This window comes from Lepisma saccharinum, chromosome 3, assembly GCF_977018435.1.
Source record: "Lepisma saccharinum chromosome 3, izLepSacc3.1, whole genome shotgun sequence".
NCBI classification, from domain to species: Eukaryota; Metazoa; Arthropoda; class Insecta; order Zygentoma; family Lepismatidae; genus Lepisma; species Lepisma saccharinum.
Window position 1 is genome coordinate 92,817,452 of NC_139231.1, and position 12,564 is coordinate 92,830,015.

The following is a 12,564-nucleotide window of genomic DNA, read 5'->3' on the forward strand; positions in this document are numbered from 1 at the left end:
TTCATGCACCAGGAATGAATGGGTGATTTCCTTATTTTTGTAACATGTTCAGCCTTGAAAATCTGTTCCATTTCTTTGGTTTTGAATTGAATATTGTGAAAATTAACATATAGTAACGAGTTTATATGCTTATGTTAAAACATTCTTGTAGTGTGTTGGTGTTAATAAATATATAATATATGCTTACCGTTTTCGGAATGTTGATTATATTGTTTACGTTCTCGTATGTGTTGTCCATATGATTGTTCGTGGGATGAATGTGAGGCACATTGTCGTATGTCCTTGGAGGAGCATTGTTCAGTTTCTCGAAAGCCTTTTCATCGGGGTCCTGGTAGTCGGTGTCTGGAATAGATTAGACTTGTGTCATTTTTTAACACCTTAATATTTGGAAAACCAGAATGTTTACATATTTTAAGTTTTTAATTGTGCTTTTGATAAAATACAAACAAAACGTTGAATTGTTATGTTCCCGAAGAGCTAATAATATCCTTAATAACAATATCTTGGATAAAGTAGGTAGGTACCAGACCAATTGTTCTTATAAGATTCAAAACTAAAGCTGTTTTGTTCTTTAGAAAAATGTTTTACTTTCTTTTAATTTACACGTTAATGGCTATGTAGCGTCTTTTGCCAACTCTGAAGAAGAAAATAGGGTTGTTTTTGAAATGAGAAGACCAATTGGTCACATACTTCTTATTTATATTCAAGATTTACGTATATTAGCATAATGACAATAACAGACATGAAATATATATTGCATGATTAATACTGTAAAATCATAGAAGCAACATTTGATTATAAAATATATTTGTTACTTTCTCTTGTGGAATGCTTCAGACGAAATAAATTTGACAAAGAGAAATAAATGACTCTCCTGTATTAATATTTACTCTTAAGCCCATATTGTGCACATATAGGCTAATCGTGGCCTAATTGAACTAATACACAGTTTAAAAAAGGAATCCGAACCACTGAACGATGTCTTCATTAGGAATAGAACCTAATACATCTTGATTATAAAACGAGGTTATTGTAATCGTAATTGTAGATAAGCTTTCCCCACTTAATATGCAATGCAATTTTCTCCCTAGGATAACCTAACATCTTTAAGAGTTAATTTAAAGTAATGAGAAATATCTCATTTTTCATTTGCCCCCCTCCAAGCAGGATGAAGTTAGATTGAGGACCAGTATCAGCTGAAAGAGGTGATGAAACTTTCTACAATATCTTTAAAGATCCGTTGAAGTTAGATTGAGGACCATTATCAGCTGAAAGAGGTGATGAGACTTTCTAAAATATATTTAAAGATCCGTTGAAGTTAGATTGAGGACCCTTATCAGCTGAAAGAGGTGATGAGACTTTCTACAATATCTTTAAAGATGCGTTGAAGTTAGATTGAAGACCATTATCAGCTGGAAGGGGTGATTATACTTTCTATAATATCTTTAAAGTTGCGTTGTAGCATAATGTTTTTGTTTGGCCAAAGGCGTTCTGATTTTCAAGATAAAAAACGTAAAAACATTCATATAAGCTTATGTGTAAACCTCAAATAAAGTATAAAAGCTCATCTAGTTGGAGGATACAAACGGTTTTATGCGTTATACTTGCAAATATGAAAGGTGAGGATTATTTGTTCACTGTAGTCGTAAATTGTTTATGAGTATAATTATAGAATTTTCCCACCTACATAAGATACTAAAGTGGGAGTCTTTCGACAGAGGAAATAAATGAGATGCTTGAACTAGAGCATGGACGCCTACACTTTGATAAGATAGTTTAAACCGTAAAAACAAACTTAAGATTGGTAGTAATGAAGTGGGTCAAGTACATTGAGATGAATGCCGCTTTCTTTGAACGCCATCCTCTCATGCATACGTCACCCACAGGTATTGGTGTTGGAGAATCGGAGAACGTTTTGTCAGGCATTGGCCAAAGATACTGGATGATGATTATGTATTCCGCTGTTCCTCATCTCAACGACTCTAATGTAAAGAACAGATCCTATACCGGGATTACACCAGGACCGGTGATAACGAGTATTTAAATTAATTAAGATTTAAATTAGAAGATCCTTGTTCTGTTTCATGAACCACTATTTTTTTCAATTTTAAATCATGCCCCCCGAGTGTGCCCTAGAGCAGGATCACTTGCAGATCCGTGCCGCAGCGACAAACAACAGTCCACTGGGAATATTGATGGCGCATTTACCATTGTTCTGCGGAATGATATCCGGGTTTTTCTCATCCATGTCCGCAGTTTCGTCGATGTCTTTATTGAGCGGGATGCTGGATTTGTCACATGCGTTCCTCTCGTTCTGTTCTTTGTCTTCATCATGTCCGCGCAGGCGCATCACTACCACTATTATGACAGCGACAAGGACCAGTGCTGCCACCACACCGATGAGGACTCCCAGGATAGGCGTGATGTGGAGGATGGCTGGTGTCGCGGCTGGAAAAAAAGGAACATCACATTAGTCAATACGTGCGCTGCTCCACACAAGATACACAAAGACTGCGAAGTAATCAAAATATACAAATCAATGCTTCAAGTCAACAACACTATTGATACATGTACAGTCACGGACACTTCTGGATTGTAACAACCCTATTCACTTTCAATGGGATCTTTACAAGCCAGAAGTGTTCGTGACTGTACATACAATTCAATCTTACATCAACTTCTTTGTTTGAATTTTCGTTTTAAGTCAACTTCATGCACAGGAAGACTAATCGGGACTGGACCTACAGTTTAATGTGGGATCCGAACCACTATATACCTCCACCAGGTATCGAACCAGGGACTCCTTGTTTGCAAGGCGACAGCGTTGCCACTACGACACCGTGAGGCTGAGTTACTATGTTGTTGCTGCATTTTCACTATTTTACGCACTGCTTCTACCTTTGGAAGGCTAATCGCGACTATAAGGGTAAGTGGCGAACAACAAGACTTTACTGGGACTCGAAGCCACGACAGCTACATTCGCAGCGCGCTAACTCAAAATTATGACAAAATTACACGAAACTGCTGCTAAGTAGAGTAAGTACATATGTTCCTCTATCCCAGTAGAAACTAGGCTAAGCCAGCCTTCGTGTTGGAGTAGTCAGCGTTAAACGCGACGAAGCCAGAGGTCTCGGGTTCGAAGCCTAGCCAGGATTTTAACATGGAACGCTTGGCTAAGCAACTTGCATTGAGATGCCTACAAACAGCCTCACTGCCATCTGAACGTATGTACAGCCAATTTCTTCGTAAAGGAATGAAGAGAAGCAATGAACCGATATAGCCAGTAAGCAAATAACTTAACCTAAGTATCCATGGTATTTCATTGGTGAAAGTCTTAAATTCAGTTCAGAAGAATTGAGATTGTAATATGCTGTATACAACATTTTGAGAACCTCTTGTACTAGATTGACGACCATCTGACACAGCACCAGATCCCCAAGGACTGATTTGAGTATGTGCTGTAGTTCATTGCTTGGAAATCCCAATTGCTCCCCTTGAGAGTGAAACAAATTGCAATTAAAATTTTATTGCCAGCAATATAACGGTGCTTGATACGTTCAATCGACGCACAGAAACTCTCAGTAGCAATTTCGTGTTTCAAGATGCCAACTTCATTAACAAGCCCTGTAAAGCGCTGCATGGAAATCGTGCAGTATAAAATTGTTGAAAGAATGCTCCTTAGTAGATTGCATTAATTATGTAGTCAAGGCTCAAGATGAAAATGTGCAAAGGATGAATATAAATGGAAATTTGTTGTGCAAAAGTAGTGGTTAAAGAAATAGTAAAATTAAGAGTTTAGTGCGCGTTTTGATTGATTGAGTTGCAATGTATTCATACAGATATCTGCTGTTGTGCGGTCGTTATCTTCGAAAACACACCATGTCCACTGTCTTCACTTCGACTATTTATTACAAGAGAGTGTGAGTAAAGGTTATCCTGTCATCTTATGCATGTTCAAGTTGTAAAAGTAATAGTAAGTAACCTTTAGATCAGAGAGCATTCTACAATTCCAAAGTGCCTTGCACTACAGGCAACCCAATTAACACCGTTGTTGGTTGGGTTGCATAATACAGCGGCGCTCAAGTCTAAAATGTTGAAATGGGGACTACCACATTGGACTAGGATCTGATTGTTATACAATGTTACATTTTAAACAACTGATGAACTGTTTGTGTGTAATTTAGCATGCAGTCAGACTATAAAAATTGTGAGCTATTCTTAATTTAGATTTTTCTTTATATTTGGTTCCATGCTATTATAAATTGCTACAGAACAAAGAAAACTTTTGCAAGGACTCTCCTCGCAGATAAAAAGAACAGGACGTGCATGAATCCGACAGTATCAAAATATGAGGAGCATGCCCTAGAAATAACGTAACGATAATTATCACGAAGCCTCTTCGAGAATTAAACTTTCGATATCGATATTCTTCGCGTTTTATGAGGAGCCCAGAATTTCACCGTTGACGCAGCATCCTGAGGGCAACTGAAGATATACTAAGTAGCTGATTCTTGTCTAACAACGGCGAAGGGACTCGATGCGCTGACGACATCATCACCCGAAGACCAGCTGCTGCGTCAAGGAGTTTCGTTTTTTCTTATTTCTAGTTAAGACAATGGGGACATATTAATGCGTGTCTACTCAGTTTCATACTGATTATCGTGCACCAGGCAGTAGTAAGATGCTAGCACAGATAAACGTATTATAAGCTTCGCCAGTGGGTTGAAATTTAGCAGCGCTATCTCTTGAAAATTGTTTGATCCAAAGCGAAAGCAGGCCTCTCCAAGCGGACGATACTATACGATACGAGCTTTATCTGTGAGGCTACTAATGTTGGAAATAGACTGAAGAAAAAGAGGTACCGCAGAATCCTAAAGTTTCTTTCCTTGAACAACCTTACATCGCATAGGTATTCAGGCGATAATGTCTGGAGTTCTACCTTTATGTCCGCGAGAGTGTCAGCTTATACTTTTCTGGGGACTTTACTGTACTTTCCACCGCCCCTAGAAAGCACTTTCAGCAAAAGTACAGAATTTCCATTTTCGTCATCCTTCTTTCCATCTCCTCCCCCCCTTCCTCGATCCGCCGCTGTTACAAATGGTACCAAGAGTGACGTTAGATCATTTGAAAGTATCGTTGTCACATTTCAAGTGCTTCGAGTTTTTCTTATACGCTTCTGTGATAATTTTATTTTACTGATATGAAATATAAAGATTAAACTGTCATTGAGAATGTATGATTTTAAGACGCAAAGTGCAAAGTTGATTAGCAGAGAACCTAACAACGTTCATATGATTCTTTCTTCGTCAATTTAAGGTGTTCATAATTCGTTGGATATCTTCCAACGCAGAATCATTGAATTAGGGACTTCAGAAATCACGTTGAAAATACACAGAAGTATTAAAATTCTAAATAAAACTAGGATGTACGCGTACCATCCTTTCAGGACACTGAAGGGAGATTATATATATATATATATATATATATATATATATATATATATATATTATAAACACACACATACGGACACACAAAGAGTGTGATCCTCCAAAGATCCTCATTAACCAAAGTTATAAAAGATGAAAAAAAGTTCAAAGAACTCCTACAAACACGAAGATTGAGTAAAAACTTTTCAAATAATTGCAAATCTTCACAAGCTGATTACGAACCACCAAACAACTCTCAAAATGATGTTTGGGAAAAAATTAAATGTGTCTCTTTTCTCCTGTGCTGTAAGCCTGTCTCTTCTTGCATAAATACACCCAACTCAAACGCAGCAACTGAAAGAAAAGACTCTTAAATTATAAGAAGGAAATACCCGTTGAGATGTGTACGTAAAGTTGTCTGAAGCAAGTAGCTTACTTCTTCTTTCATCTCCGCCTTGATTAGCACGCGGGGAACATCAAAGAGTTGCTTTTTTCCTCATTTTGTTCATTACGAAGTTTCGAAATTATAAATAAAGCTTGTCGTTTGCACGGAATAAACCTTATTTTCTTTCGTTTTTAATTTACCTGGTAAAAAGGGTTGTTTTTTTTAAAAATATATACATGTAGATGGTGATAGGGCTTCCATAGAATATTCTTATGTAATATATATGTACATGTTATAGGTTGATAGTTCCTTCAAAAGATGTTATTTTATACATTACGTCTTGTAGTGAATAAGTTTAGGCTAGTAGGGTAGGAAGATGATGTTATCGTACACGGATCATTTGGAGGTGTTATCGAACATGTTTCGGCTAAGCAAGACAGATATATGGTTTTATCGAACACATTTAGAATAGGTAAGCCAGATAGGCGTGCTATCGAATAGGTTTAATATAGACCGGGCAGATAGATGATGGTATCGCACACATTTCAGATAAGTAAGGTAGATATGTTGTGTTTTCGAGCACAATTCTTTTGGTGGTGTTATCAATGTAGACAGGGCAGATATAATGTGTTGTCGAACACTTTTAGGAGAGGCACACAGGTGGTGTAATTGAGCACATTTAAGACGGTAAGGCAAATAGCTAGTGTTATCGAACATGACTATATTAGTGATGTTATCGAAATTGTTTAGGATAGGCACGGTAGACTATTGATGTTAGAGAACATGAACTTGTCAGGACTTGTTTGACTTTGAAGCTAGGCAAGGGACAACACTCTTCGAGTGATTCACGTGTTATAGTTTTAATGAAAAGTTTTCTATTTCAATTCTGCTCCAAACTTCGACTTCTCTAATTCTGAACATGGAGATGGTAGTTTCTCTCTTATAATACTTCGTGGTAGTGGAAAGCTATCAGCTTGTAATCAAGGTATTCTGGGTTCGATACCCTGAGGAGCCACATTATAGAGTGGTTAGGATCCCAATTTAAACTGTTGGTCCTGACCCGATTAGCCTAACGGAGAATGTAAAGTGCACTACAAATCATCTTCGCTTCATCGTCAACCGCTAGAAGAATGTGTTGGCCCTTTCTTAACTTCAAGAACAAGCAAGACCTGGTAGGGTTATGTATTCGCTAACATAACCAATTTGCTCTGTATATTCTAAACGTTTTCAATCATACAATCTACCTACCCTGTCTATCCTATAACATGTTCGACAACACCGCAAAAAAGTGGTGTTGTGTTTGTTAACAATATCTTAATAAACGCCACGCTACCTTATTTAACGTATTAGGCCCTTATATGTCGAGATCTACGAAAATCATCAGGGGATGCTGTTAATATGATAAACACTACTTATTTATTCAAAAAGATCCAAATACAGTACAGGAGACTAACAAAATATTATAAATGAACAGAGGCGAATGGATTTGACACAATGCTATTTTCCCAGATCAGTATGTAATAAAATTGTATCTACATTTTTTTAGGTTATTTCTCGGCTCTCATTCTTAAGCAGTAGTATGTCAAATCATTTAACATCCAGATTATTTGTAAGTTTGAAACGTAAACAGATTGTGCTTAAGTGCTGATAGGGTTATCAGCACTGGATATAAACGTTAAGTACAGCGTAGTGAGGCAAAGTTTACTTTTAGTCTACTTAATGGTCAGATAAGATAACTAGGGCTGGACCTACAGTTTAAAATGGGATCTGACTCCCGCAGAAATCGAATCCGAGACCCCTTGACTTTAAGGCTAAAACGTTAGACAGTACTCTATCGACGAGGCTGTTTCAAAATGTGCAACATGCTGTTATTTAGATAATTTTCTCAGCACTCCTCACTAGAAATCGGTATCATATTCATATCCGAAGTACAATTGAAGCTTTTGGAAATGCATGTAAAACATATCAGCACAAATTTGGTTCCTTTAGATGCATCGCAATGCAATATTTTTGCAAAAACACATCACTTAGAAAACATCGCCACACCATGCTACAGTTAGTACATTAGGTATATACAGTACGTTCCTTAGAAGAAAAATGCGGTTAATCACTGCAAGTCTGATTAGGCAGGCACGCAAGGTCCATCACCAATATGAGAAGACCACCACCATTAGGTCATAAGCGGTTACGACGCATGCGCAAAACTGCACAACTTACCATTCCGTTGCTCAGCGGCTCCTGGTACGTGAGTGTATATGGTCACCGCATGGCTGCTCCCATACTCGTTAGAGGTGAATATTGATATCAAAAGGTTCCGCCCTGGAGGCAAGTTCTCTGCTTCGAGAACTGGAGACTTGCTTATGGACGTGGTCACCAGGTTGCTGCTGAGGCTATCGTATATCTCCATGATGTATGTAGGGTGCGAGGGGATGCCTACAACTCTAGGGCGCATTTTCTCATTGGCACCTGAACACGTGACTCGTATCATTTGATGCGTCTGGTGTGCGATTGTGCAGTTTTGAGGCTCGTCTGGTTTTCTGCCTAAAATTCCAAGCACACCACGTTGTAATTTACTAGATCGTGTTGGTCCCATCATATCACTCCCCAACCACCCCTCTTCCACACCAAAACAGAAGAGATATTTGAAGGAAAATGAAAAAAATATTTTTTTTAAAAAAAAACATTGGTAAAATTACTTTTGCTTCATTCATGCTTTTTAGGGCGCGATGTGTCCTACTGGAATCTCACCCAATAACACTTGGTTACAACTCTTCTATACACACATCGAAGTGAAATACATAGATGTTATAAGGAAGCAAAACGTGTGCAAAACTTGTATAGGAGTTATTTTCTCGTCCGTTTCCTATCTCCTTAGGCTAAACGCAACAGTGAAGATGAATTATGATTGGACTATGAAGGGCAATAAAGAAACACACGTGTGGTCGGGGTTCGAACGTGAAATCCTTGACGTCAGGATCGAGCCCGGATACCAAGCCTAGCAACATATGAGCGAATTCCTCTACGAAGAATGGACTCGTAATGATGAGCATTCAGACCAAGCTATTACATGAAACGTATGATCAAAAGGATCAGATCAAATGACTCTGATTGATCAAATCAAATCAAATAGTACAATGCAAATTAAAATGAATTCCTTGCATCTGCGAGTAACGCAAGAACAAAATGTTCACTTTCATCTCTTTATTGTTGCTTTTGTTATAGTGTAGTTGCTTTGTTAAGCATTTAACAGATTTGTTGTAAACAATCACAATGATAATGACTTCTAATACACTCATACTAGGAACAAAAATAATTGCCTTTGTTGCATTTAACCATTTTCATGTGAACGTCGCTTATGGGATAAATCGTTTGTAAACTAATTCTATTAGTATTTGTATGGTTGTTATTTTCTACCACTTGTAGCTTATCGCAACGATGAGATGAGTAACGATTACTTGAAATTGATGAAGGAATACTCACAAAAAACATCCTATGCCTGGATTTGAACCTACGGACTTCAGAAGTCGATCAAGCCGCAAGATTATGAAGTAATTATACGCGTATGTTAGAATTACAATAAAACAATATAATCTGAGTATACATGTTTGATCATGTAAACTGTGGCACTTATTAAATATGAATTTTTCATAATTTCCGTACAAATATAGGTGTTTGGAGTAGGGTTCAAATTTCTGGCAGCATCTTATATATTTTTTCAGCACGGTTTTAGCGTAAAGAATATGAATTTAGGTCCGAATTTTCAAAGTGAGGGTTGTACTTATTTTTCAGGTTCTGAGTAAAAAAAAATATATCCAAATTGAAATACAGAAGACAGTGGACCAAAAAAGTGAATAAGGTAAATCACTGACCTGTTCTTTTCTCCGCCGCTTTGAGCGTGGACGCATGGAGAAACACAGTGTCACTCTTCCCTTTTCCGTTCGTGGCGTAGAGGTGGATGTTGAAGCCATTCCCAGATTCAAGCCCGTTGACCGTGAAGATCGGCAGCCTGCTCGTGACGTTGGAGACCAAAGTGTGCGATTCAGAATCGTGGACTTCCATCGTGAACTCCTGCGGAAGTCCTCCGTCGAATCCCTCCGAGCACTCGACATGTAGTGATTCGGCCGTTTGGTTCAGTATGGTGCAGTTGTACAGGGCGTCTGGTTTCCCTGGAGACAAAATAATCACATTAAGAGGGTTTGGAGAAATTGGTGAAACACTGGTAATATTTCTATCTGTATTTTTTTAAACTTCTACTTTGCTAAGCTGCCTCATTAGGCCAATTGTGATGACGAGCATTAATGAATATTACACGAAATTGATGACAAGGCACTCACAAAGACTCATCCATGCTCAGGTATTGACTCACAACTACAACGTACTCTGCACCTAGGTTATTATTATAATGAATTATATTTCGTGAAGTAATCCCAAGAACTTTATCCTCCAACTTGCTTATATAGCTACTGCAGGGCCGTACCCAGGGGAGGGGCCATGCCTCCCACCTCTAACCATGAAATATTTAAATGTGAACCTATCAAAAAATCCGAAAATATCATCAACGATTTTTCACATTGTAAAAATTTTAATGTTCTTCTTGCATAAATGCATGTATTTGTTGTGTAGAAGTCTGCATTCTGCACTATTAGGTAGTTTTAGTTTTATTATGATTAATGCAAGGCAACCGGACGTCCGATTCACCTATTTAGTCAGGACAGTCCGTTACTTTTAACGTGATGAGAAAATGTCTCTTTATTATTTTTTTGTTAACTCACATTTTTACGTGTTCTTTATGGTAACAATATTTGCAAAAATGAAACATTTAATTTATAAATATATTATTTTCTAAACATAGGACTATTTGAAGTATTTTGTAATCTCTCTCTCTCTCTCTCTCATATATATATGAGTGAGAGAGAGAGAGAGAGAGAGAGAGAGAGAGAGAGAGAGAGAGAGAGAGAGAGAGAGATAGATTGTATATACGATAAACACATTTTCGGGTCTGGCCCCTCCCTCGAAAAAATACTGGGTACGGGCCTGCTTTACTTCCACCTTCCACTCTGGTTAGCCTCGTGGTACAAATATAGTCTTCATACAGACTTTCTTATTGGATAAATATGAGGACTGGGGCATAAGTCATGACAACTATATTTTTTTTCGAAGTTAAACTTTGTTATCACAATATGATCGTATGTCCCGGAGAATGTGGCATCTGTAGTATGTGAACACGTCACTAGATGGCAGTGTAAGGAACGATTATCATACAGAGCGCAGTGCTTATTCATTGGTGACTTAACAGTTAGCAGCGTTTTTGTATCAAAATAGCCTTTCTTTGGGGAAGAAATGGCCAAGAATGCTTTAGGAAGCTTGTGGAAACTGTTGGGAATAATGCCCTGCCGTAGTATGCGCCTCTTTTGTTTCTCTAATGCATGCTTTGTGACTTGTAGTGCACCACCACACATGGAAAATTTTGAACCCTTCAAAGCATAAGAAAAGAAACCTCTGTTATCTAAAAATCCTTAACTTAAAGTTAAAAATGGGGCGTATAAACCCTATTGAGACCGGTTAAAAGTACAAGGTTGTTAAGGGGCCTGTATAGGACAAACACAACGCATTAAAAGGGAAAGGATACACTAACAACTTCCTCAGAGACAGTGGAAAAGGCCTGTTCTTCTCCAAAAGCAAAAACACTGTTATCATCTCCCAACATGGATTATAAATCTTTGGGATGTAAAATGTGTGTCTGAAGAAATCAAAATTGGCACATTCGAGAAGGATGTCTCATCGGAGTATCCAGCTCTTGCAGAAAATGATGTGTGAGAAGACTGTGTCCAATATGAAGCCGATTTAAAATGATTTCTTCTCGGCGGGAGGGACGGTACGAGGAACGAATCAATGTCAACATTCACAACAAATCATCTCGTTACCTAATCCCACTCTTCCTGACACTTATCAAATACGGAGAAAGGAAACATTTTGTTGAAAGAATAAAGAATGGAGTATGACAGAATGTTATAAAAACCTGAGAAATAGAATATCTAAGAAATGACGTTTAAGCGCAAACAGTGGCTGAGGTCAGCGTTCAGTTTCCCCCACTATTTTGCCTCGCACTATGGCCTCTTAATGCTAAGCCTTGTCTACAAAGAGAATTGAACTGCCTTTGCCCCCAGTTTTAGCATCCGATCGCCGTTACTTAGCACAACTATTCCTGATTGTACCAATTAGTATAGTGCGCGGTAATAAGCGAAGTATACTTGTTTAAATTTCTTAAAACGTGGATTGATTTTGTTTAGGAATGAATAACGAAGAATTTTTGACATCCTGATTGGTATCTAGTGAATGCTATGGAGTCTCATGTTAAAACTGTTTTTATAAAAATATGCTCTTTTTATTTTCAAGAAAACAACGTGCCAAACTATGTTAATTAAATCAACCAGCCAATAGTAGTTCTTATTCAATTCAGAGCAAAAGAAGAAACCGTAATTAAGTAGCTGCGAAACGAAACATTTTTAAGTATTAAGGTGACGGAAAGAGCAAAGAATACTGTTCCCATAAACACTATGATATCTGGAAGGAAAAGAAGAAGGAATATAAGTTTAAGTAAGTGTGGAAATCGAATGCCAGAAACATCTATGACGAGTACCTACAAAGAGTCAGCTGTACCAGTTTGGAGGCAGCAATAGAAAATCATCTGAGTAAAAACTGGAGACGTAGATTCAAGGACATGTTATCAAAACAAAATAATGAAAGTGACGT

At 37.8% G+C, this 12,564-nt stretch overlaps 1 protein-coding gene across 3 annotated transcripts in view; it reads right to left on the bottom strand.

Moving 5' to 3' along the window:
- LOC145985239 (adhesion molecule nephrin-like) overlaps positions 1-12,564 on the bottom strand; it is an 807,500-nt gene that overhangs the window by 12,888 nt on the left and 782,048 nt on the right. For 2 of the 3 annotated variants that reach the window (XR_014441408.1, XM_083119009.1), the window contains exons 11-14: positions 9,681-9,977; positions 8,029-8,352; positions 2,209-2,448; positions 188-342 (exon numbers count right to left, since the gene is read on the bottom strand). Coding sequence is in view for 2 of the 3 variants with exons in the window: in XM_083119009.1 (XP_082975135.1) it covers positions 188-342; positions 2,209-2,448; positions 8,029-8,352; positions 9,681-9,977 (1,016 nt within the window). In the remaining variant the exon portion in view is untranslated. The remainder of the gene's footprint in view (positions 1-187; positions 343-2,208; positions 2,449-8,028; positions 8,353-9,680; positions 9,978-12,564) is intronic. The other variant, XM_083119010.1, reaches the window with a different exon arrangement.